Here is a 25,318-nt window from a genome sequence, read left to right on the forward strand (position 1 = left end):
TTTGCTGATCAAAAACACAATGCAGATGACTAAAAACGATTTAAAAAAATATTCCAGTAAAATGTTATTATGTTTTCAAAACACAAAAAAAGATTATCTGGCTTTTAAGTAATATTAATATTGTGTCAACTCAGAGCTGATTACGTTTTTGATGCATCGTAAAACCAAATGACAGCACCCGTATTAAATTAAAAAACAAACTTTATCAAGTGTTTTGGAAAAATTATGCTTTTTGTAACATTTTCATAAACGTTTGACGAACATCTCATGCGCTCCCCTGTTTTTGTAGGTGCTGCCTGACAATACTTGCATATTAGGTCAGCTCTGTTTTTCTCTTTCTTTTGTGTTACCCTTTCTTCCCTCTGTTGTTCCCCTTTTTCTCCCTCTTAGCCTGGTCCTGACTCCCTGGTTCCTGGGGCTTGGCCAAGGCTCGTGTCCCCGGAGGAGCCAGAGAGGAGATGGAGAGGGGGCAGCAAGGGGGTGCTGAGACCGACTCCAAAACCACAGCTGCAGCAGCAGCCCCTTCTTTCCTTTCCTTTCCTTTCCTTTCCTTTCCTTTCCTTTCCTTTCCTTTCCTTTCCTTTCCTTTCCCATCCTCTCGCCTGGCACACTCCCCAGCTCTGCCATTAATCAGAGGGGAAAGGGTATTTTAGTGCATGTGTGTTTGTGTGTGAAAGACAAAGATGCTGACTGTGTGAGTGTCTAACTGAGTGTTTATGTGTATCTATGTGTGTGTGTTGATAGAGAGCTGGATGGGTCCGGAGTGATGGTATGGAGACCAGGATCTCACAACAAAGCCGGAGAGTTCACCCAGAGAACAAAAGGAGGAGGAAGGGGGTTGACAGACATAAAGCCTGGTGAGCAGATTGGGACTGCCAGCGACGAAAAGGAAGAGGTAGACAGATGATCTGCAGAAGTTTTAAGGATAACAGGATGAGTCCAAAGCATCTAAAGATGGTCCAAACCTAGTTTGTAACAATCTGAAATCCCTCTGATCCAGATTGTTTGGGGCATTTTTTAACAAAAGCGCTGCAGCAACACCTGCACACCAATCTATAATAGGCTCACAAGGCCAACAATCCATGACCTCAGATGTTAACAAATGTCATCAATATTCCCTTTAAGGTGCATGCTGCCTCTCTACTTTCCTTCCTTCACCCTCTGATTATCCAGGTGGGAGTGAAATCTTTAAAAAAAGAAAAGAATAAATTCCAACCTGCTCTGCTTTCACCCCCCAACGGGCCTCCAAGAGTGCTTTTCTGCTGATATCACTGCACAGAGACCTGGCAAGCCAATCTCTCCCCAGCTCTATCATTCCCTTCTCCCTGCTTCCTGCCCTGATGATGTCACACACCATATGGTTTTCGGCAGTATCAAGCCGGAAAAGAGATTTAGTCAGTGGAGGGGAGAAGGAGAAAAAAGGAGGAGGGCTGGAGCTGCGCACAGGTTGGACACAAAAAACAAAAGGTCTGCTCTTCCCCCTGTGTGCACTGTGAGTAGAAGGTAGAGAGAGAAAGCGAGAGAGGAGGGGTGGCGGAGTGGGAGGGAAGGGGAATGTTTGCATTGTGTGAGGCTAATGAGGAGAGACCAGGGAGCAGAGACCATGCATCGGACAGCCATGTGCTGCACAGGCGCCCGTTGGATTGGCCTAAACACATGTGCGCACACACAGATACACAGATTTTAACATAGTTACTGATACCCACACTGCAGTTCAGGGGGAGGCCAGATATGTGTTGCACTACTTACTCAGTTTCAGTATCAGTCGAAAAAATATGTTCCCATTTCAATCTCCCCTTAACACCGGATCACATAACTGTCTGGCAGTCATACGCGGGCAGAAAATTACGACCTAAATGCAGTTAATCTGCTTTAAAGAGCATTTTAGCATCTTTCAGCTCATGATTTTGGATTTTTCTTTTCTGCCACAACTTTACTGTCCTGAAGGCAAATGTTCATTAAAAAAAAAGAGAAAAAACCAACTGCATGCCTGCTCAGCCTCAAACTGTAGAAAAAGTTGGCAACTATCTGGTGATAATAGAGCATTTAACTGCTAAAGTGCTAGATACATATGCATCTCTGAGGAGGCGGTGGAAACCCAACCGCAGCTAAATGGAGAGTGAGCACTGGATGTATGCCATATCAGTGTCAGTATTATGTTTATTTCACATGATTTTTCTTGATTCTTCCAGTGTAAGAAAATGGAAATTTGAATTATAATTACATAAACAACAGGATAAACTCCCTCAGCTGAGGGAGAGTCACTGGGCTCAGCTTAAAGCTCAGAAGTAGACCTTAAATGAACATTTTGAAATTGTGCTTTTACCTCTATGGTAGCTCAAAGAATGTTTCCTTGCACCTTTAAAACACAATTTCACTGCAATATCTAATACAATCAAAAAAGATTTCACCATGTTAGCTGCCTTGCTTCCATTATAAAGGTTTAAATGAATTCTATTTACCATACAGAATTAATACTATTTATTTAAGGCTCTTATCTCAGTGATTGCAAGAATAGGTGAAAAATCCAGCTTCCTAAAATGCTAAATAAATATTGTTTATTATTATTATTTTTTAAGCGGCTCCAATATTTTTGTATATTTTAATTTAATTTATATTGATTGACTTGATACATTAACAAACTGTGAAGGTCAAATAGTCGAAAATGTTTAAAGAATAAAATATGCTATGGTGTGAGTATTCTCAACCCAGTAACTATCTTGCATTTATTCATCCCCCCACACCACTCTTGCCTTTCAAGTATTTCTTATCTGGCACTAATCATGGCAAGATAATTGTGCATCACCATCAGATGGGCAACCCAGAATAGAGGCCAAACGCACACAACAACTCTGCTTATTCAGATGACATGCCTTGCACGCCTATGCACTAAAGCTGTCGCGCAACTGCTCATTACAATGAATTAAGAGAGGTCTGTGTGTAAATGTTGAGCCTACCATTCAATTTTTGGTGGTGAAGGGAATCTGAAGCTGGAGGGGTGTGCGTCTGGTATGGTGAGGCGGCCACAGCCAGCATCTGGAGATATGTGTGGCCATGTCCACTGGAAGGAAGGAAGGAAAGAAAGTAAGAACGGACGGAGAGATGATTGATGAGAATGAAAGACAGAAAAGAGAGCGAGCAAAAGACCTGATGTTAGTAGTTGAGAAAAGTGTGGAAGATTACACTCAGATAGTCTGTTTCAAAGTGTTAAAATTACTTTGAGACTGTCCTGTCTATTGTCCAGACCTGCTTTGTCTCTGCTGGCAGACAGAAATGGAGCAATAATAAGGTGATTGCAATATTCGTCACTCAAATTCTTAATTGAAACAAGGTGGACTGGGCCTTAGAGACACGATGACCCTGCAACATATCTGATCGCAGATGTCTGAAGAAGTTGGCTGCAGTCGTTCACACTATTCAACGCCTCACTGTGTTTCCATATCCACCAACCATCGGTGAGATATGTCACATGTACAACTTGCAATGCTCACACTTGGAGAAACTGTGGGAAAGGTGTGTGATTTAGAGAGTGACAGCAAAATGTTAAGGGATTTAACTGTTCAACCTGCCTTATCTCCAGCTCTGGTTCCTGACCAAGTGTTGGTCTTTGGGAAAGTAGTCAGGCACAGGCTTTGGGATGTGCTCCCTGGGCTGTGTCTGGGGTTTTGCGCTTGCAACTTTAATTGAATCATTGCTTACAACCAGCAATTTGGAGGCCTTTTCAGTTCATTAAAAGTTCAGCCATTCAGGTTTGCTGTGCTCCAGATTACGGCATGTTAAATTGTGTTTTGACAGGCTGGAGTTTAATGTCCAGCACAGGCCTCAGGAGGCTGATTGATTAAAGAGATAACGGCTGTCTGGGAAGACAATAGTTGTACCTAGAGACACACAAAACAACTGAAATTAAGAAACTTTTATGTAGTTTTATATTTGGGAAAAATGGTTTATTTGTGGCATATTTGCTTTTATTGGACAGTCAGCAACAAAGAGGCATAAAACACAGAGGGAAAGGCAGGGGATGACAAGCAACACAAGTCCCTAGCTACAAATGAAATCGTGACCGCGGAGTCATGTGATGACTCTTTCCTCAGAGCCTGAGCACATGCCACTGTTGTTCATATCAAAACCACTGTATTTGCCTTTAATCTCATCTGTCCAAGCTTTTCTGGTGCGCTCACTATTAGACAGCGTATCGATATGTTTGCAAGCAACAAACGCGATCATGCTTGGGTGGTACTCCTCCTTAAGTGTTGTTATAGCGCTCTCAGAAACATGTGATATAATAAAAAATGATATTAATTGGTTATGATGCATCAGTAAACTGGTCAAACCCTGGGCTTTGAAGACAGACTTCTAGTTTGGCTTGAATAAAACCAGTCTTCAAAGGCTGATTGAATGCATATTGTTGGAACTATTCAAGTTCTTGTATTATTTATTGGTTATGAAACTACATTACACATTTACTGCAAATTATAGTTACTCTTCCCACCCTCCCCTGTCCTTAAATGACTAGTTTTGAGTATTGCACATAGTGAATGATAGGCTGCTTAATGCTACTAAGATTAAAAGGTTGTGTCTCTTTTTATATCAATTTTGCAAAACAGATATAGTCGCAGTCTACTTGTGATTAGACCATTTAAAAAAATAGTTTACATTTTAAGGCATCAATTAGATTGTTCTTTATTCATTGTTCTTTACAGATGTGTCATAACTCCTTAATAAAAAAATCATATAGCAACTGAAAATTTCTAGGCAAAGGTAAAGCCTACATATGTCTAATCTGTCATATTAAATGCTTTCTGCTAACAAATAATTGGAATTAATAAAAATCAGAGACAGTTATCGTGTAAATATTGAGACTATTAGGATTTAAGTGGGTAAAAATGCTGCCAGCCCTATACTCCTTTTTAAATCTGTGTTAATTAACGAGAAAGAAATCTACGTATAGCCTATCTGACAAAATGACATCACAACAATGTTTCCTTTGGTGGAAACTATTTTGGACTATGAATTGAAACACTGTCATATCCTTGATAGAAGATATTTATCTCCACCTACAGAAAACTGTCTCTCTCTGTCTGTGAGGTTATCATCAGTTCATCAAGGGAACATGGAAGTCAGAGACAATACCTTCCCCAACTTCACCAGGCACTAAGATTTGAAGCAGAGCATTTCAGTGAAAGACCAGCACCTTGAGGTTGGATAATTTAAAGAGGAAGAGGCCCTGTGTGCTTTATGACATTGTCAGCTGCTGCTGCTGTGATCAAAACAAACATGAATCGGCCTCAGTTTGGTAAGTGTTTCACCGAATCACATCGGCTGTCTCTCTCAATATGATGGCAAAATAATCTGTTTCATCAATTTCAGTCTGCGGTCTTAAAAAAAAGCCTTTGGATGGTTATAGAAAGGCTTGAGGCCTGAATAACATAATCCATCCAAATGCAGTTAAAGGTGATGATTCCTGCTTGTTATAGTTTGCAGACAGAATCAAAATGTACTTTTTCAAAGGTACTGAAACTAATTAGGAGCCATAAACACACACAGCATTTTTGTGCACATGTTTTGTTTGATTTGTAATGACAGCTCAGAGTGCAACTGATACAAAGGGAGTCTAAGGCTTTTTATTAGTCTACAGCTAATGTTCACTAATGCTCAGCTCAACTACTCTGCGTGAAAAGATACTAAGGTACAGCGTTTACTTAAACGTTTACTGCTACTTTAAGCTTCTCCCGAGAGACATACGGTACTTGTACTCAGCTACATTTGGCAACTGCAGTCGCTTCTTAAATTAAGAATTAGTACACCACACATATAAATACCCTGCTATGCAGCATATAAAGCACTTCAAATCGACTCAAATGCGACTCATTACATCATTAAAGACCTTTTAACGTGTTAATGACTCAACAAGATAATCATATAATGTAATATAGTTGTTAGAAGTAAAAGTACCTAAAGCTATTTGTTGTAATTTTTAAATGGAAGCTGCTGGGGGGGTGTTTGTACTTCTGAATGATTCTTACATAACTACGCATTTTATCGTGAAAATGAACGATGACTATGGCACTCTCTCTGTGCTTACCCTTAATATGCAGCCGTCTCTCCTTGACATTCTGGCGAACGACGTGGCTGACTATCTTATCTTATCAATATAACTGGTTTATAAGTTACTGTACGTTTGTCATATGGCGTTCACAAATTAGAGGCCAGCGCTTTCCGACCTTTTCATCCCCCCAACATCACTGCAACCCGCGTCCCACTCTTGATAAGGCCTTTGGGACTCACTGCCATTGGGTGTCGCTGTGCGCGTAAAGTCTCAGCCGGCAGGTTTGGTCCGACCGGACCTCAACACAGTCTGAAGTGTCAGACAGTCTTGTTAACACGTGAGAAATTCAGTGTGTGGAAGAAGGTGAAAGAGGGGGAGACCGGGAGAGAGGGGGCTGCAAATTTACGCGGAAGAGAAGTTTTCGAGAGAGAGCTGGACACAGAGGGAACCGCGGAGATCTTATTGAGGGAATGCCGAAAAGGGGAGAAGACATACGGCCAGAGCACCAGACATGAGTCCGAGGTAAGATTGAGAAACGGGCAGAAAGGCGGGGATGGCATACAGGCAGACGTGTCAGAATGAGCAGTTTTATTGAATTACAGAGATGAGTTGATCCAATTACTGTATGCTTCCCCAGGTCTTTTCCTTTTGAACAGATTGATGTAACCCGTACTGACAGAGACGGTAACATCTGGATTATAGCACCACCGCTCATCTGATATACAATATTTCAGACTTAGGTTTTCTGTTGATATTTGGCAAACAACATGCAAGTTATTCAACTAAACTGGAAATGGTGTGAAAAAAACGTTGTGCTGGCACAGAATAGGAAACTGTAATATAACAGATATTAGATAAAGTTTCACGTAATTAATTTCAATACTTTATAGAGCAACTGCAAAGGACTTCTTCAGAAAAGGGAAATACCATTTCTGTTTATCTAAAAACCGTCTTCATGGCACTACAGGCGAGGGCGCACAGCTTTGACTTCATTACTTATCTTACAAAATATGACATCAGAGGAAGAGCTTGATTATTTTTAAGTAGCCAAGAAAAGGCCCTCGTGTCATCGAGTTGCTAGTTTCCCTTTGTATCTCAAAATCATACTGGTGTTTGGTTCAGTCTCCAATCCGGGTCATGATCGAGGGCTTTAACTGCGCAACAGGTGTTTTACCTGAGCGAGTGAGGGAGAGCGCGCGCGCGCGAGAGAGAATTTTAAGGTGCCCAAAGTTGATCTAACCTGCGTTAACTTTCCCTCTAACGCAGGCTAATTGTTTTCTTTAAGGCTCGTATTATGGCAGGTTTTTGTCAGGGGAGGTCTGGAGAAAAGGACACAGACACTTTTATTTTAACCGTTTTATTGATTTATTCAATGAAACGGCTTCAATTATAGAATATCAATACATGTATTCCCTCAATGATTTGTGATTGAACTTGATTGAATTTTGAGCTGAGTTTTGAAGAAAAATAAAATAAAATCAGCGTCGTTATGGAAGAGGTCTGACTGCTTTAAGCTCCTGACATGTTATTGATTCGCTGCAAGCTATTTCCGTCATTACGCTTCTGTCTAAAATTAAGGTGGGCTACCTAAGGATCATAGGTATAACACACACATATGTATACAATTGCTGCCTGTCTCTTTAAGACGATGTGTCGAGAAGTTCAAGTCGGGGTCACATGAAGTTCCTGCCCTCGATTTTACCTTTTAGTTTTATTATAGACTGACATCACACGGGGCGCTAAAACACTTAGGACGCATAGAGGGTCCATTATCATCCCTGTGCGCGTTATTGCTCCGACTCCAAAATAGCTAAAGAAATTACTTGAAAAAAAGGGAGGAAAATGATGCTGTACTAAGCACGTATTTTTTTTATAGGAGGGGACGAGAAAGAGGGGAGAGGAGGGACAGAGAGACAGAGAGACAGAGGGAGAGGGAGGAAAGTGGGTGGGAGGACGGACCTAAGGAGCGAAAAGAAATTCATATCAATTAATAATCATAAAAAAAAAAGAGCTGGCAGACGAGCTCGGAAAACTGGCATGGTTTTTTGGAGGCTGGCAGTTCAAAGCTGAAACGTCAGATATGACTCCCAGAGACTGCTGAGATGATCATTAAGGGAGACTTAGATCGGATGGCAGAAGACATCGGGCATGCAGGTAAGAGCTGATTTGTCGTACAGAGGCAAGAAGAGGGGAAGGATGACATTTCTATTTATAATGACTGAACTCTGTGCGTGCTTTCAGAAAGAAACTTCCTGGAGTCGATGAGATATTAGTGGAACTTGTTTTAAAGCATATGGCGTCTTTCTATGTTTTTTAAATCCTGTTTTAATTCGGACACGGAACATTGCACATGTTCTTTATAGCGCCTTTAATTCGCGTTGGTTGAAACATAAAATTGTTTAATTCCTTGTTCCTTACGTTAAAAAAAAATTGTCCCGTAAAGAGGAAGCTGTTAATTTGTATATTTGTTCAAGATCACGCCGATGTAACCGGCGGTTGGCAAATAAAAATAATCTGACATGCTTCGAGTACAAAACAAGAAAAAAAATCCCTCTGTAAAATCAGATTTTAACGTGTTTTATATTGACTGACATTAAAGTGTATTTTAAAAAACTTTAAAAAATATAAATAAATTTTTAAAAAGCTGTGTTTAGTAAAATAAATGTCTTATAAATTTGTCAGGGATGCTGCAACAACATCCTTGAAGTCCTCACTATGGATCTGTCTTTATGTGTAACAACGGCAGTGCGGAGCTTAGGTGAGGACAGAAGCGCAGGAGATCGTTATATGAATTTTTTTTTTTTTCGTGGGGGGTGATTTGCAGTGTATAAATTTCTGGTTTCCTCTGTACAAGTGGAGACTTTACACAGCTGCCTGGAAAGAGATGCTCTCTCAATGCTGCTGACAGGTCTGAAAAGGGAAAAAAAGAGTTGCTATAAGAAACAGCTGTGTGATACACCTCGTAGCGCAATGAGGTGAAAACGGCCTGTTTCTGGAGATGATTTCATTTCTTTTTCTTCTTCTTCTTCTTTGGCGGAGATAAGGAGAAGCAGAGGGTAGATGAGGCGCTGCAGCGCAGAGGAGATGCATTCACTCGTGACTCGGTTTACTGCTCAGTGTGTGAAGGGCAAATTAAAACATTAGAAACCGAGAGGTCGGGTCCTCCCGGCGACTCACGAAGGCAGGACACGACTTTTTGCTTTGCGACATGTAGTTTTCCGATATATATATTTTTTAACAGTGAAATCAAACCCAACACCGAAGTTAAGAATTTACTACTTAATAATCGCACAGGGAAATAATAATAATAATAACTGTATCCAAGCAAGCTGCAGATATTATTATCATACATATCGTCTTTGATAATTGCTAAGGGAAAAAAAAATCGAAATTAAAAAAGGAACGACTTGCTTTGAAAACTTTAGTATATCATTTAAAAAAAAAAGCAAACAGGTTACCTCCGTTATACTAGCATAGTAGCTTGGAATATTATAATGTCATGTTTAATATGACCATCTCGTTATCTCATTGTTAACTCAGTTACAATCTAGATGAAGAAGATGTCACTCTCATGTCTTTATCAGTAGTCTATTTCTAAATGTGTGATGACTTTTAGGATTATAGAAATATAGAAATCAAACAGGAAAATGATTAACTGTCCATCCTGTTTACTGATGTGACGAAAAAAACCAAAACTGTCAAATATAATCACTAATCATCACTGCAAACACCCAGTCTATTCATCTTTTTTCCAAACTTCAAACTCTAAAACAGTTCGCCTCCGTTGAGTCACAAAAATGACAAAATAAATTAGGTGGGCTGAAGTCGTAAAAAAGTACAGTAAAAGTCTTTGCGAAAAATTTACACTGACTTTGTATTTATTCTAAAATAAACAAGGCTATAGGAATATGGGTCCCAAATTGAAAAGAAAGAAAATAAAACATCAGCACAACGTTTTAAGCAGATGTGTGGCGTGTTTATATGACTGAGGCTGTATGCAGAGGTAGGAAGTTTAGTCTTGCTTCACCCCAAACCACAAAAGTGACAAAACAGACAAAACTTAGGAACAATGACTATTAATCTAATGCAAAAAGGTGAATGTCATTGCCATGAACTACATAACAATCATAAGAGATTTTTCTAGCCTGTTGAGGGGTCTTTAAAAAAGAAAGCTATCAGTCTTCGAGGGAGCTGTAAGCTTCCCTCAGGAAACAGCACTGTATGTGCAGTCTTGAAGAATAACATTACAGCGCATGTTTAACATAACAAAATAAGCTGCTTTTGTGGCATATTATAGGCTTAAAATGTGTTTTCAAGCTCACGGCATGTAGCAGGTTCTCTTTAAGATGTGTTCTCTGACTAAATATTGCAATCATCGATAGCTTCCTAACAGGATGCAGTCAGCTTACACATGGCCTCAAGATCAAGCGTTTTATATTACATCTTTTACTGTAATGTTTCACTTTTTGTCAGGGGCTATAGTAAGTCGGGAGTTTAGGCTATTTAAAGGGCAAGTTGTAGCCTGTCAAACAACTCAAAGAGCAAAAGCAAAGAGATTTTTGTTGTCTTGATAGTAAACTTGCAAACACTTTGCCTGTTGTTATCACAAAACATTATTAAAAAAAAAATTGTTAGGCTGTATCCACAGGACATTGCAGGTGCACATAGATGTTGTAATATGTCAATTAAGAAAAAGATTTTTATGTACTGTGAAGAAGTATTTAATCGGAAGTCAGGATATAAAGAAGGCTTAGTTTTCTGCCAGGCTTTCTGATGCAATTTTTAAATATGCACTTCAAACCACATACAGGAGAGAATGTACACAGAGTCTGTTAACATACAGCTCAGAGTAACTAGTTATCAGCTCAGTGCGATGAAGACTCTGCAACAGCTCAGCAAGTTATGGAAATTACTTGGTCAATTCTTCATATTTACTTAGATCTTAAACACGTTTGATCTCATGTAAATTTCTAGTAAATTTTGTCCGCTGATTAATCAAAGCCGAAAAGAAGAGAAGCCAGCGGTGGATGCACTTCACATGACAGCTGGAAACAGGATGGAGTGTGAGCCCACGTACTACCCTTACTAGAACTGGCTTTTTAAAAGATATACTTCTGATCATACAATAGTTCAGCTGTACGTGTGGAAATGACGACAGAACCTTTCAAAAAAATTCAAAATGAATAATTTTGAAAAAAAAATGGCATTTGTTGTTAAAAACAGATATTTCCTTTCATATTTATCGCATGATGCTTATCACATGATCACTAGCTGGACTTAACTGTGACTTGTCATTTGCCATTTTGTGAGTGATGACATTTCTGTCTGATTTCGCAGCTCTAATGCTGAACAATCAGCATTTGAAAAAATGCTCAGTTTTAGCAGTGGAAGATTTTTGGAGGAAAAAATCGACACATTTTGCTTGGGAATTGTCATAATTCCTCAGTAACTCATTTGTCAGGGTTTTTTTTTTTTAACTCATACTTCTCCATTCTTATGCTGAGTGTGTACACTTAATGAAATAAACAAGAAGTGAATGAGCTGGTGTCAGGAAGACAGTGATCAGATGGATGACACGATATTTATTTAGTTGCTTGTTTCCCATCAGTGAGACTGAGCCCTTAGGGACAGTTTGAGACGTTTAATCTTGTAAGTAAACTAGGCTCAGATGCCACTGTTTGAACAATACGTGGGATTTCATTCATGCAGCCAATGTAGTTTATTTTAAGCTTGGTGGAACAATTGCTGTCGGTATTTGAGCGTGTACCTGTGTGTGTTTGTGCGCCTGTGTGTAGGTGCACACTGGATCTTTGAAACCTACCTCAACGCAAAGTATTGAAACACCTAATGTTGATTTACATCCCGTGCGCTCAGTGTTCCTTATATGACTGGGCAAGAAGGGGAGCTGAAAGCCTGATCTTTTTTTGGATGTGTCCTTCCCCCACAGGTTTATACCTGCTTTTCGTCATATTAGCAAAACATTCGTCCCTAAGCTTTGTTTAAAACTGTGTGCAGCACTTCTGGAATACTTTATCAGGAAGCCAGCAATTACAAAATATATATTTGTGGTTCTCTGTCTTGAGCTCTTTCTCTTTTTTTTGCTTGCTTCAGAGAAAGTGAATGCAAGAACTTGAATTTCTTATAATGAGAAAACCACTGCAACTGCTCACCTTTTGCAAAAGTTCACTTCTACCGAGTGGCCTTTCGGTGCACTTTCCACACATAAGTTATGCACTTTACTGTCAAGGCTGGTCGATCTGCTTAAATAGCTGTTACGCAAATAATAAGTGAATCATAAAAGCGTAACTGTGAGCTTCCATTAAGACATATTAAAGTATTGTTTATGTTTTAAAAGAAAATCTGACAGCAGTTAATTCATCTTAATAAGTGCATCCATATGCAAGGTCTTTTTTTTAATGGTTTACATTATTAGCCCATTTGCTGTTAAAGCTTTTGGCGCTCAAACTTCTGAAAATATACTCTGATTTAATGTAATGTGTTTATTGTAACTTTTGATAGATTGTGATTATGAAATGCATCAATAATATTTTTAGTGGTGCAGAAAATTGCACATTAATTGGCTTATTCTGACTTGAAATGATGACTGCTGCATGACGTTTTACAGATATCTGTTGTTGCAGGTGGTGGACTGAAGACAATGCTGGATGCCATGGAAGTTCCAAGTCATGCTAGGGATCTCCTCCTGCAGCTCAACAGCCAACGCACCAAGGGCTTCCTGTGTGATGTTATCATTGTGGTGCAGAACGCCCTCTTCAGAGCTCACAAGAACATTCTGGCTGCCAGCAGCCTCTACTTGAAGTCTTTGGTGGTCCATGACAATCTCATCAACCTCGACCACGAGATGGTGAGTCCAGGGGTCTTCAGGGTAATTCTGGACTACATCTACACAGGCCGCCTTAGTGAGGGAGACCCCACTTCTCCAAATGAACCAAATCTAGGGGCTGTCTTGGCAGCAGCCAGCTACCTTCAACTGCTTGACTTAGTGGCTTTGTGCAAAAAGAAGCTAAGAAGAAATGGCAAGTACCCTCCCCGCCCAGGTCCAGCATTTCTACCCTACTCAAAGATGGGGCCAAATAGCATGGGTTTAGGGAGTGGCGGCAGGTATAGGGTTTCTACTCCTGTCATTCAATCCTGTCCTCCAGGCGGAATTTTGAACAGCCATGGACCCCGGGCACTACCACCAGAGGAGCTAGTTCCACATCGACTAGCTGTTCATACTGGAGAGTTGTATGCTCCCACCTCCACCCCGGGCTCTCAGGTGTTCCCCTCTCTGCAGTCACCTCTGCCTTCCCAGCTTGGGCGCGCAGCCCTCCCTGACAGGAACTGCTCACCCAGCTTCGGCCTTGATCTCTCTAAGAAAAGCCCCACCTCTCAGTCTCAGCTCACACCTTCTCAGACCCATCTGGGGAACACTCATAATGACGAGGAGCGAGATGGGACTCTGAGTGACCGCACAAGTCCTATCCAGGAGACGAACGGCAGAGCTTTCCCCTCAGAAAAAATGGAATCAACTGACCAGGGAGGCTTTCCCACTCCGCCGCCTTTTCCACCTCTCAACCAACCGATAGCCCCGCACCTCCCCCACCTGCATCGCTCAGGTTCCCAGGGGACAGACCGCTACCCATGCCCTCCAAGTCCGGACACCCCTACGGAAGGCGGAGAGGCAGGCAGAGAAATGGGCAACATCTACCGCTGGGTAAAACACGAACCGCTCTCATACACAGCTGAAGATGAAGATGAGGATGAAGATGAAGAAGAAGGGGGTGAAAATGGAGACCAGCATCATAACCATCACAAGACTGGGGAGGAGAGTGAAGGAGCAGATGACAAGAGCGGGTCAGGCACAGAAGAGACAGGCAGCAGTGAGGGTCGCCCGTCCCCGACTGGACCAATGGGGAGGTTCCACATGCCGTACGAGCCGGAGAGCTTCGGGGACAATCTGTATGTGTGCATTCCCTGTGACAAAGGCTTCCCAAGCTCAGAGCAGCTCAATGCACATGTGGAGACACACACGGAAGAGGAGCTGTACGGCAACTCAGGTGGGGACATAGGAAATGGCAATAACAGCAGCAGCAAAAACATGAGCAGTAACACAAACGGTTATGGAAGCCTCACCAGTGGCAACACTCTGAATAGTTTGTCACACCTGGAGACCAAGTCGAGCCAGCTGAATCCAGCGAGCATTGGGGAGATGATTCGACCCTACCGCTGTTCCACCTGTGACAAGTCTTACAAAGATCCAGCCACTTTGCGCCAACATGAGAAGACCCACTGGCTGACACGGCCTTACCCCTGCAGTATTTGTGGCAAGAAATTTACACAGCGCGGTACCATGACGCGCCACATGCGTAGCCACCTGGGCCTCAAACCTTTTGCCTGTGACTCCTGTGGCATGCGCTTCACCCGGCAGTACCGCCTCACTGAGCACATGCGCATTCACTCCGGGGAGAAGCCCTATGAATGTCAGGTGTGTGGGGGAAAGTTTGCTCAGCAGCGCAATCTCATCAGCCACATGAAGATGCACAGCAGTGGAGGGACTGGAGGGAGCCTGACCACAGATGGGAAACTGAAGCTGGACTTTGCAGAGGGCATTTATCCTCTGAGTAAATACACAGCAGAGCATCTTGGACTGAAACAAGAGAAGGCTAGTGAGCTTCTCATCCAAGCGCAGCAGCAACTGGTGGCTGATGCAAAGGCCATGGAGAGCCTGTATCCACTCTCCAAACTGGCCTCTGAACATCTGGGCCTCACCCACGACAAGATGGACATCCTGGGCCAACCACTGCCCCCACAGGCCCTCTCCGAAGCCCGAACCATCGACCGCTACTCACCAAGTTAAGACATGTGATATCACCTATAAGTCTGTGTGCACACACAATTTGCAGTATCCTTATTCCATTCACCTCAACTCAATATCTCCTCTGCACCTCAGACTCAGGCCATAAACATTTGGTCTGCTAATGCACACCAAAATGTGTAGACTGTAAGTGCCTTTCTATGCATCTAATGTATCCTAAAGACCTCCTTCATAAAGGAGCTTTGTGCTATTACGTGACCAAGGGACACTCACTTAAAAAAAAGTACAGTATTTATGTACAGTGTATGCAAAGAAACTTTTTTTTCTATGATTACAGCCATTGAGCCAAAGCAAAAAATTGAAAACCAAAATGAAAATTGTTTTATTTATTTTTTATTATGGTGGAATCCAAAGGAAAAAAAAACTGTCCCTGACCCTAAACCTGTGTACTATTCAACTTTGTAAAAAAAAAAAAAAAAGAAAGAAAGAAAGAAAAAGCACATAAGGACAAATTTCAGGGTTTGTCCAGAACTGAGCAGAACTTTTATAATATGAATAAGCCACTCACCTGGACTTTAAAGGAATGGAAATACATTTCGTCTGTTTTTTTTCTATCATTTCATTTTTTTATTTCCTGTTTTTGGGGTACTGGACAATTTATGTATCTTGCTCTCCAGCTTCTCACCATCTTGGGAAATGACTGAATGATAAGAGCATTTTGATAGTCGCCAGGGCAATATATTCCCCACCCACCATTTATTTTAAAGTAACACCACTCACCACTCTACATATTTGTGTGGATAAAAGGCTTGTACTATATGACAGCAGTTGAATCCACCTTATGCCCAGCTTTCAACCACTTATGAGCCGAAACTTCCTGTGCAGTTCGACAACCACCCCTTTGCGCTCAGTTGTTATTGAGATGCAGCAAGCACAGCCCTGTGATCTCATAACTGGGACATGATTGCACATACCCAACTGATGACACACTAATCCCTGTTCACGGCAAGTGTAGCTTCATCTTATGGTGTACATGAAGCGTGGGTGTTGCCGCTGACATTGTGTAATTATTACAATTATGGATACAGTTGAGCATAGAGGCAGGGGTAAGGACGGGCTTAATGACACAGAAATCTGTCATTTACTGTCATCAGCAGTTAAACCATTCATTGTGGTCTGATGATTAATCGTGGAGCGGCAGTAGTCAGAGGCTTTGTTGGATGCTTCTCTGTTCCACTGTCCGGCCTCTCATTTGACCTCCCTCCCCTGTAGTCTGTTGTCTGGGAGCCCCGCTACTGTTGACAGGCCAAAGTGAGTGCTCTACTCAGCCCTTTGCCTTAGAAGCACTCCAAACACCGGATGCATATATGCTCCCCCTTCACACACAGCAAGCTGCTAATCTGTCAGTGATATGAACATAAGAAGGGGTTTGTGGGTCTTCCCTGGAAGCCAGCGGGTGAGTAGCACTCCCAGCTGCTGTGCTTCAGTAATCCCTGTGAAATCTCACTTTCTCCTGGACAATTCACACTGCTCGCTGGCGTGATGTCCCATTTCATGCCTGCCATCGTACCCCTCTGATCCACTTATTAACATTAGATCCCAGCCTAGCAAATGTGTCCTGGCCTTGCCTCCCGGCCCTGCTGGTATTAAATGCGGAAACAATGAATGACTGATTTCTGTGTTGGCTGAGCAGCCTGAAAACAAAAGAGCACTTAAAGATTGTGGGTTGAAGGCACATTTTTGTCTGTAAATCTTTATTCCAAAAAAAAAAAGAAGTTGCATTTTTTTTCTTCTTTTTTGGGGTCTTTGTCCACTTTTACTAGTCCTCAATTCAGATTAGAAATGTTTGACCACTATAGTGCCAATGCCAACCTCAGAGGGTGAATGTGAAGATTAAAGCCATAAATACACTGTGATAGACGTAGTGAATCATAAAGGCTAAAAAAAAAAAAAAAAAAAAAAAAAAATCATACAGTGTGCCTTACTTACTTCTTTGGAATTTCCTTTTTCTTTTTAAATGTAACGATAATTTAAGGGCTTATTTTCTGTAGCATATGATCATATCAAACATGTTGTTTCTTGTCACTTTTCTTTTTTCTTCATTTTAATTTGAACTGAAAGCAGCGCACGTGAAATTGGTGCTTACCTCAGGACTGAACCCAGCGTGGGGATGCTAATCTTTTGTAAACTAGAGATCAACAGTATCAACACACATACATGCACACACTCACCCACACACACCTTAGTATTTTTTTTTTTTATTAACAGGATCGTTGTCCTGTGTTAAACCTGTGGTTAATTCTTTGTTTATCCATTTGTTGTTACAGTTTTGTTGTGGAGAGATAAGGTGGTATTAACATTTTTTTTTATAGTATGTGGTATACATTTTTTCTATTTTGTCTTCTTCAATGACATTTATGTCTGACCAGTTCCATTGTTGTAACATAAGGCAAAGCCATTTTTGCTTGTACCTTAAGTGCTTGTCGATATCTGAACCACAGTTTAGTAAGTATGAAGGCATTGAGATCAATATATTACAGTAAAGTTGAGCTGACAAGCTTTGTGTTGTGAAATATCTCCCTCTCTCTCTCTATCTCTCTCCCTCTCTTGCTCTCTCTGTGAAAGACATGATGCATCATCTGTACTTCCTTAAACAGACACGCAGTGGCTTTGCTGGTTGACTATGAAAGCTAGCCTCGTATTGTTTGGCCCCTTTTCCTCAGAGGTTAGTGAACTTTTGACAAGAGTCAGACGGAGGTCGCTCATGCACACAAGCACACAGGAAGCCAGCTTGTTTTGTTTGGTGCTCTGAAAAAAGAAAAGAACATAGCAGAAAAAATAAAAATAAAACCAGTAGAGGCTTCATCTACAAACATGTGTGTATGTGTTAAAAACCTAAAAAACAGACAGAGGCAGTCGTGAGAATTTCCACGCTCCCCTTCACTAGTTAGAATAACATACCGCTTCCACTGTCACACCAAATCTGTGTAAGAGGGAAGACCAAGATAATGCCCGAGCATTTCTGTAGGAAGCACACTGTTTGAAATTTGCTTAATTGCATTTGTGTGCGAATGTTAGTGGAGGGGAGCTTTTCACGTCTTTAGAAAGGGGAAGCAGTTGCTTGTCTGTTTGTGTGTCCCAGTGCTATTTAAGCCCATGAAGGCCTGGTAATGCATGTCCTGGGAATAGAGTTGGTGTGAAGGAGAAGAGCTGAGGAGCAGGAAGTGAACTTTTGGCTGGTGTGTTGTGCTGAGCAGGATGTGCCGTGTGTTTCTACTCAGAAGCAGATAGAAAGACGGAGAACGGGGAGGGAGAGGAGCAGGGAGAGCACAGCAGGGTGGATGCGAGCCATTGTCCTAATATGAAAGCCTGTCCACACTTCTGAAACTCTCCATTCAGAAAACAAGTAGACTGTATCTTCTCTTTTCCTTCCCCTTGTTGCTTTTTGGGAATAAATCTCTGCTCAGTATCACGGTGATGTTATGTTGAAGGCTTTCTAGGGCTGCATGGTGAGACATTTAGATGCTTGTTTTTTTTTTTTTTTTAAATTTGAGGCAAGACTAAATAATAGGAAGACCCCAGTGAGTGTATTGTAGAGCCGAATTGAAAAACTTGGCAGTGTTTCCTTTGCTCTGTGGTTGTTTCACTTAGTCTAATTAGAAGAGCCTTGTTTCAATTTACTGATGTAGCCACCCACCCCATGGGGTTTTATGCCCTTTGCCTTTGTTAATATTATTTATATGACAAGTAAGCCCAGCAAAACTCTTATTGCCACCACAGTGGTTTTTGATGAAGATGTTTTGAGCGTAACATAATTAGGCATCTAAAGAGTTTATTAGTTAAATGAATTTTCAGAATCAAATGAGTGAATGCAAATATAAATGAATGCACTAACAAAAGCCGCAAAAAATTAGGTGTGGGTTGTTTTTTTTAATTTTACTTGCCATGTCATTTCCCTTTTTTAGTTTCTTTTTTTTTTTATAGCAACCATCCCAGTCCTGTAACTTTTTGTAACACTAACATTAGAGAAGTAAAAAGGGCTCTGGATGATCTGCAGTAGCATCTTGTGGACCAAAAAAGGATTTGGCTTTAACGTTAAAAAATGCAAAGTATGCCTTTAAGCTTTCTTCCAGTCGCAGGAGGCCAAGGTCACCTCTGTGACTCCGACAGGCGGCACAGTCTGAAATCATACCACTGTTTGACATTTATTATATTTTGCAAGGTGTGCCAAAAAAGACTGAAGCTTTCAATAGACATCGCAGATGCACAAAACTAAACTCAGCAACAAACGTTGAGGTTCGCATCGGTGAGCTTAGCTTGTAACCATCTTTACCTTGTTAGGAAACTCATTATCAGTGTGGGTAATCATGGGAACGCGAGCACAAGCTACTATGATCCTGTGTATAGTACATATTTTTCTATTTATGAGCACTTATGTTTAAATATAAGCTAGAGTCAGATATTGATATTCAAGCCTAAGTTTGTCCTTTAAATGAGAAAACTGACTCTGAAGTCAGCCAGTTCAAACGTGCCTTCGGTATAAAAAGTATGAAGTTATCCTGCAATAAATTGTACGACCGTGAGCATGGGGAGGTTTCTGATGTGGCTACTTAATGCACCTGCCCATCTACATGTCTGAATGCCTTTCCCACAGTGTAGCAGGGTGAAGTACAAGGGAGATATCTGACACTTTCGAGGCTCTTTATTACAAGCAGCTGCTTTAGATTTATTTCTCTGAACTGCACTTTTCTGGAAAAATCATTGTATTGTGATTTTTTATTACTCTTATGATCCCCTAGAAGTCCCACAATTGCCTTTCCTCTGGCACTTTGCTTCCTTTTCTTCCTCCCTCCAGTGCAGAGCTCGGCCACACTCGTTCACCGCCCTCGTACCCTCAAAGCACAGCTTCCCTCTTCACCTCTCTCTGTGCCTTCTCTCTTCTTACACTTAACACAAACCGCTGACCCACAGCACCCGCTGCCTCCCCTCCTCTCCCATGATCCACTTACTTCCAGCTGTTTTTCATGCTGAAGAAGACAGTTGTCTAAATGTTTATGTGAAGAGCTACTTTCTTTTTCTTTAAGCCCTGATCAATTTCCAAAATGAACTTTGTGGCATGTGTTAAAATACAACAGATGACGGGCCCAAAAAAAAGAAGCATAAAACCCCATATCTGACATCATTATTGTATTGTGATCTTCAAGCCAAGAAATGGCTTACAAAGGAGAGATTAAAGACATCTTATTGTTGTAGAGGAAATGCAGAATAATGTGAGAGGAAATGTTCAGGGAAAATATGCTCAGAAAGATGCCAGTAAAGTAAACATGTATGAAATTGCACAATTGAGTCGGGCCTCAGCTGCACCAGCCAAGTCATGCGCTGAGATGGAGAGAACAAACAGAGAGAGGGTTGAGAGGAAAAGAAGCAGAAACAGAGAGAAAAATAGCTTGTGCTTGATAGTCTTAACCTTCAGTAAATAACAAAGGAAAGCTGGCTGCGTTGTGTGTGTCTGCTCACCACTCTTTTTCCACCCGCTTCCAATTTAATCTTATGAGGACATGTTTTTTTTCCTTTTTTTTGATTACTGCAGGTCATTTTCAGGTTTTTAATTTTAACGTTCATGTCGGTGTGCCATCTGAAATGACACCCTCTTTCCAGGCCTAGCAATTATCACCAAATCAGCACATGACCTACAGTAGGCTCTTTGTAGCGAAATAGTGAAGGGGCTTCTGTCTGTCCGTATCCTCCTGCATCTGTTTTGCTTGGATCTCTTTTTCTCTCTACCTTGAACACATACAAAGTCCACTGAGTGGACCTTGGCTTTAATTGTTTAGTTTACAGTGCACAACTTCTGCTCCAGAAGTTTAAACCTGAAGACAAACAGAGAGCTAGGACAAAACAAGCAGGAATTTGGTGCAGTGAAAGTCAGCCGGGGAAGAATATTCGATTGTATATCTCTCTAACACACTCCTGCTCGCGCACACATAAACACACAGCTGGATGGCAGACTGCTGCTCCAGATTAGGTCAGATTTAATTAGCTTGCTCTGCTCCGTTTGGAGTGTCGCTTCTTGTAGAAAAACCCATTTTTAAAGAAAGGCGATTCCACTGACGGCTTTCACCCGTCACACGCTGAAACCTGTGCCAAAATGTTACAGAGCCTCAGGGTCCTCACACACACTTACGTACACAAAGACACACGCACAAGCATCTATTTTGGTTTTGGAAAAACGGTCAGGAGAAGTGTAGAAATGATGGATTATGATCTAATGAAGACCACTTTGACATTTTGAGGTGGTTGTGCCCGACTGTGGTTCAGGGACAAATATGTTATGCAGGAACACAGGCCGCCACGTAGACAGTAGTAGTTGTGAATAGATGGAAAAATGCATGGCAGAATACATGCATCACAAATTTACAATGGAAATTAGATTTTTTTTTTTTTTTAGTAGACGACAGGATCATATTTCAGCAGGCATGAACCAGGCGTGCCAGAAACATCAGCAGCGTCCTGTGTTTTTGTTACGCGGTTTTACCTTTTATACCAAAAAGACAATTAAAAGCAATACACTTAAACCAAAACAGTATTTTCTTTTTGTGCATTCTGCATATTTCTGTGTCAATATTGATCTTACTTTGCTTTAGTGAAATGAATGTATTTATTGCATGTCAAAATGTTTTATAGGTAATTTTTTTTTGTGTAAATTCCTATTGTGGGTTTTTATCATTTTATTTGATTATGGTGTCTCGATAAAATGTTGATAAGGCTTTTATTTTTTTTAAAAGCCAATGTGAAAAATGTCTTTTCTTGTTTGTTTGTTACTATACTCGAAATCAACTTGGCAATAAAATGAATTGCATAACGGATTTACACGGACGTTTGTCAAGTTATTTAATTAATTTGCACATCCAACTCAAATAGTCCAGTAAATGATCACATTTATATTTTCATTATTTAATTACCCTTGATTACTGCAGTGCAAAATCTCTCATAATAAAACTTGTATTAGTTTTAGACCACTGCAATGATTTGTGTTTTTGGAAAATTTATTTTGCATGAAATGAGTTTTACATTAAAAGAAAGAATGGGACATAAGACCACAGCGGAGACCATTTCACAGCAATGATGACCGCAAAAATGAACGACTTCTGTTCATTTTCCTACAATACGTTGGCCTTCAGGTCTATATTCTCCCACATGGAGACATGTGAGTGCCTCATTTAAGACAGAGAATTTCAAATGAATCTCATACATCACACACAGTCCACATGCAACAATGAACAGATCCATTACTCTGTCAGCAGGAGCAAAGCCAGCCAGGGAGGCAGGCACACACACACACACACACACACACACACACACACACACACACACACACACACACACACACACACACACATCCTTTTCCACTGTGTGAAAATCACCTTATTATCACCAGCACATAAGAAATCATAGTGCCTTCCAGATGTTTAATATAATTCAAGCAACTTGCCACAAATTACTTCTTGACATTAAACAAATTAGCATTTCTTCTCTCAGGTGCATTAAATCAACATTCATGAGCTGGAGGTGCTTCCTGAGAGATCATATTCACCAGGTGTAATGACAGACATCATCCGCTCTATGCTGCTTGAACAGTGGGTGAAAACAAAAGGAACAGCGTGACATTTATCACAAGTCTCACACAATTCTGCTACCCAAACGTGGAACAGGAACGTTTTTCCTCTGATGGTAATCCCCTCACATTACAATGCACGTATTATTTAATCAGTTATGGTCATTGTATCTATGTTTAGCAAAAATATTAACAGAATTTCTAACTTAACAGCTTGCCCCTCCCCAGACATTTCCCAACTATAAGCTGTTAATATGCACTGAAACTCCTCAGTGAATTATTTAGATGTGTCATCAAATGGCCCTGCTACATGTAGGTCGTATGAGGCACAAACTTTTAGAACAGAAGTCATAAAGACGGGAGTTTAACCAGATTATCTAAACCGCTTTATTCGAGTGTAATTGTGTAAATAGAACAAACCTGCATTAAAAAAACAAAAACAAAAAAAAAACTACACGGTGTGATGGCTCGTTGCCTTAGATACTAAGACATGAAATATTTTCCAGGAAATTCAACCTGTGTGATAGATTAGGACTTTTCAAAAACCTATCTGTGGCCAAAAATTTATGCATAGCAGATTAAACCTTTATGCAGAATAATACCAAAACTATTTTTAATGAATAGTATATATTTAGCAGTGTTTGCATGCATGTTGGCTAATGAAGCAGCTGTGGTAATGAGGAACGGCAGAATTTGAGCTTGGTTCAGTCTGGCCCTGTGTTGGTGTCCTTGATAAATAAGTGAGATAGCCTCATTCAAAGCAATGATAGAGTTTGTGCTTTCAGCCTAAAATTGAAACACGGTTATGTTGGCATAACATCTACGTGGACACATATAGACAGAAAGCTATATGTGTCCACGAGAAAGAAGATAGGTGCACTAGGTCTAAAGTTGAAGGGCAGTTGCTAGAAGCCTTGGTACCCACTGCTCACTCTGAAAAACCAGGGTATTCCTGGCAGGTGGCCTACAGCCACTCTGGTCTCTTGCAACTCTTCCATTCGGAGACACTGCATATTAAATGGCAAAGGTCTGTGGTGTCTGGTTTCTCTCAGTGGGTGACAGAAGCTGGGTGCCAGGCTCTGGAAACCCCACCATCGCTTTGAGCTTTCAGTGCCCTCTGTGTCAGAGAAACTACCAGAAGCTCAGGGGCTGTAAACTGTACGCTAGTCTGTCTAGAGTTCACACCTTCTCCTTAAGTTTGCTTTGGTTTACTCCCACAAAACATAGTCAATGAAATTTTTGCAGACGTTAATAAAAAATGTGAGAGATTGTCAGTCCGTCTGTGTCGTCTGAGTGACGGAAATGTTACGGATGTTTGCCCTCCTTGGGGGGAAATGTATGCTGGAAGAAGTGCTAGACCTTTTTCACCCTGACCAGGGATAATTGTGGAAAAACAAATAGATAAGGTGGATGATCAGTAGGTTTCCAGTGGAAGTTTGCGTAACCTTCTCACAAACATTCTTCAGTAGGTGAGACATGAGAAGGGCAAAGGTATTGACTGCTGAGTCATTTAAACTGTCAGGGACTGTCTGCTGTGGGCACACTAAGGGACTTAATCATAACCGTAGTTGTGCTCCAGAAAGTAAGTATCTATACCATTACAGAGAAATGACTTAAGTTTAAATTAGGTGCATACACTTCTGCAGCTTCTCTTAAATTCCAGGAATTTGCTTGGGGACTCCTGATACGGTTTCCAACACTATGACACATTTTTTCATCTAAAGTTTGCTCTGGAGCTGTCAAAAGGTCAACAAAAGTTTCACTCCCGCTTTTATAGCAATATGCAGTCACTCAGAAACCAAAAAACTGAAATGAGATAGGATTATTCCTTGCTTCGCTGACATCTGCTTTATTCCTCCTTCAAATTAAATTTTCATTCAATAGCTCCTGTCCTTTGAGCCCACAATCAGACAGGCATTCTCTTTTGTCAGTCACACCTCAGTGGAGCCAGCAATCAAACCAAAGCAAGATAGTTCAGTTGGTTGTTGTCCATATAATAAGTAATGAGTTTAAGATTGACATCTTTCTCTGATTTTTGTGTGTGTGTTCAAATAAAGAACGTCCCAGCAATATGAAGTACCTATTAGCTGTGAAGTGAATCTCCCAAACTTGAAACAAACCAGAGAACTAGCAAATGGGTTTAAATATTTATTTATTATGCATATACTATGCCCTTTCTATAAATGTAGCACAGAATTTTTTAAAAGACCTATGATATTTGTTTTACTCAGAACAGGATTGCCAGATACTGATTATGAAAGTCCTGCCAGTAACTCCCTGTGACCTCTATATGCAGAGAGCATCAAATATGAATGGCAGAGAAAACAAGTGAGACATTTATGTGCATGAGTAGGATGGTATGAAAACAGCGCTTAATGTTTATCAGGAGCTTTTGTTTAGCATGTTCTTTGCATGTTTAGTTACTAAAGTTTGCACAATAGTTATGTCTGACTCTTACTTGACCTCAGAAATGTGTCCACAATTTTTGAATTCACTCTTAGGTTAAAAACGCCGTTTAACTGCTTTGCATTTTATAATTTTATTGTGGTTAGTTGATGCTTTTCATTTATCACTCAGAATGCTGTGTTTGTGTTGGTAATTGTACTTTTGCGGTAACTTATAGCTTTTAAACTGCTGCTGGAGTGGCATTTATTATCACCATATATACACGTCTGACTTAGGAAGCTTTAGTCTGCTGTAATAACTAAAACAAATGCTCCCCCGATCTCCTTTTGTGCTACTGTCTTTCACATTATTACATGAAGTGGATGAAGGAATTGTAAAGCAGTGCATTGTTTTCCCATATTACATAAAAAAGAAAACCCTCGTTCGCTCAAGG

At 40.8% G+C, this 25,318-nt stretch overlaps 1 protein-coding gene across 4 annotated transcripts; it reads left to right on the top strand.

Annotated features, from left to right (window-relative positions):
* The first annotated feature begins 6,360 nt into the window (after positions 1–6,360).
* hic1 (hypermethylated in cancer 1) lies at positions 6,361–21,730 on the top strand. 4 transcript variants are annotated; one of them, XM_005474730.4, is made up of 2 exons: positions 6,361–6,568; positions 12,672–21,730. In XM_005474730.4, the coding sequence occupies exon 2, from the start codon at positions 12,705–12,707 to the stop codon at positions 14,904–14,906; it is 2,202 nt and encodes a 733-aa protein (XP_005474787.1). In that variant the 5' UTR covers positions 6,361–6,568; positions 12,672–12,704; the 3' UTR covers positions 14,907–21,730. The 4 variants fall into 4 exon arrangements, with proteins under 4 accessions (XP_005474787.1, XP_005474786.1, XP_005474785.1 ...); XM_005474729.3 differs by having other exon boundaries at positions 6,432–6,568; positions 12,688–21,730; XM_005474728.4 differs by lacking the exon at positions 6,361–6,568 and adding an exon at positions 7,620–8,200.
* The last annotated feature ends 3,588 nt before the right edge of the window (positions 21,731–25,318 follow it).

This window comes from Oreochromis niloticus, linkage group LG14, assembly GCF_001858045.2.
Source record: "Oreochromis niloticus isolate F11D_XX linkage group LG14, O_niloticus_UMD_NMBU, whole genome shotgun sequence".
Lineage (NCBI taxonomy): Eukaryota > Metazoa > Chordata > Actinopteri > Cichliformes > Cichlidae > Oreochromis > Oreochromis niloticus.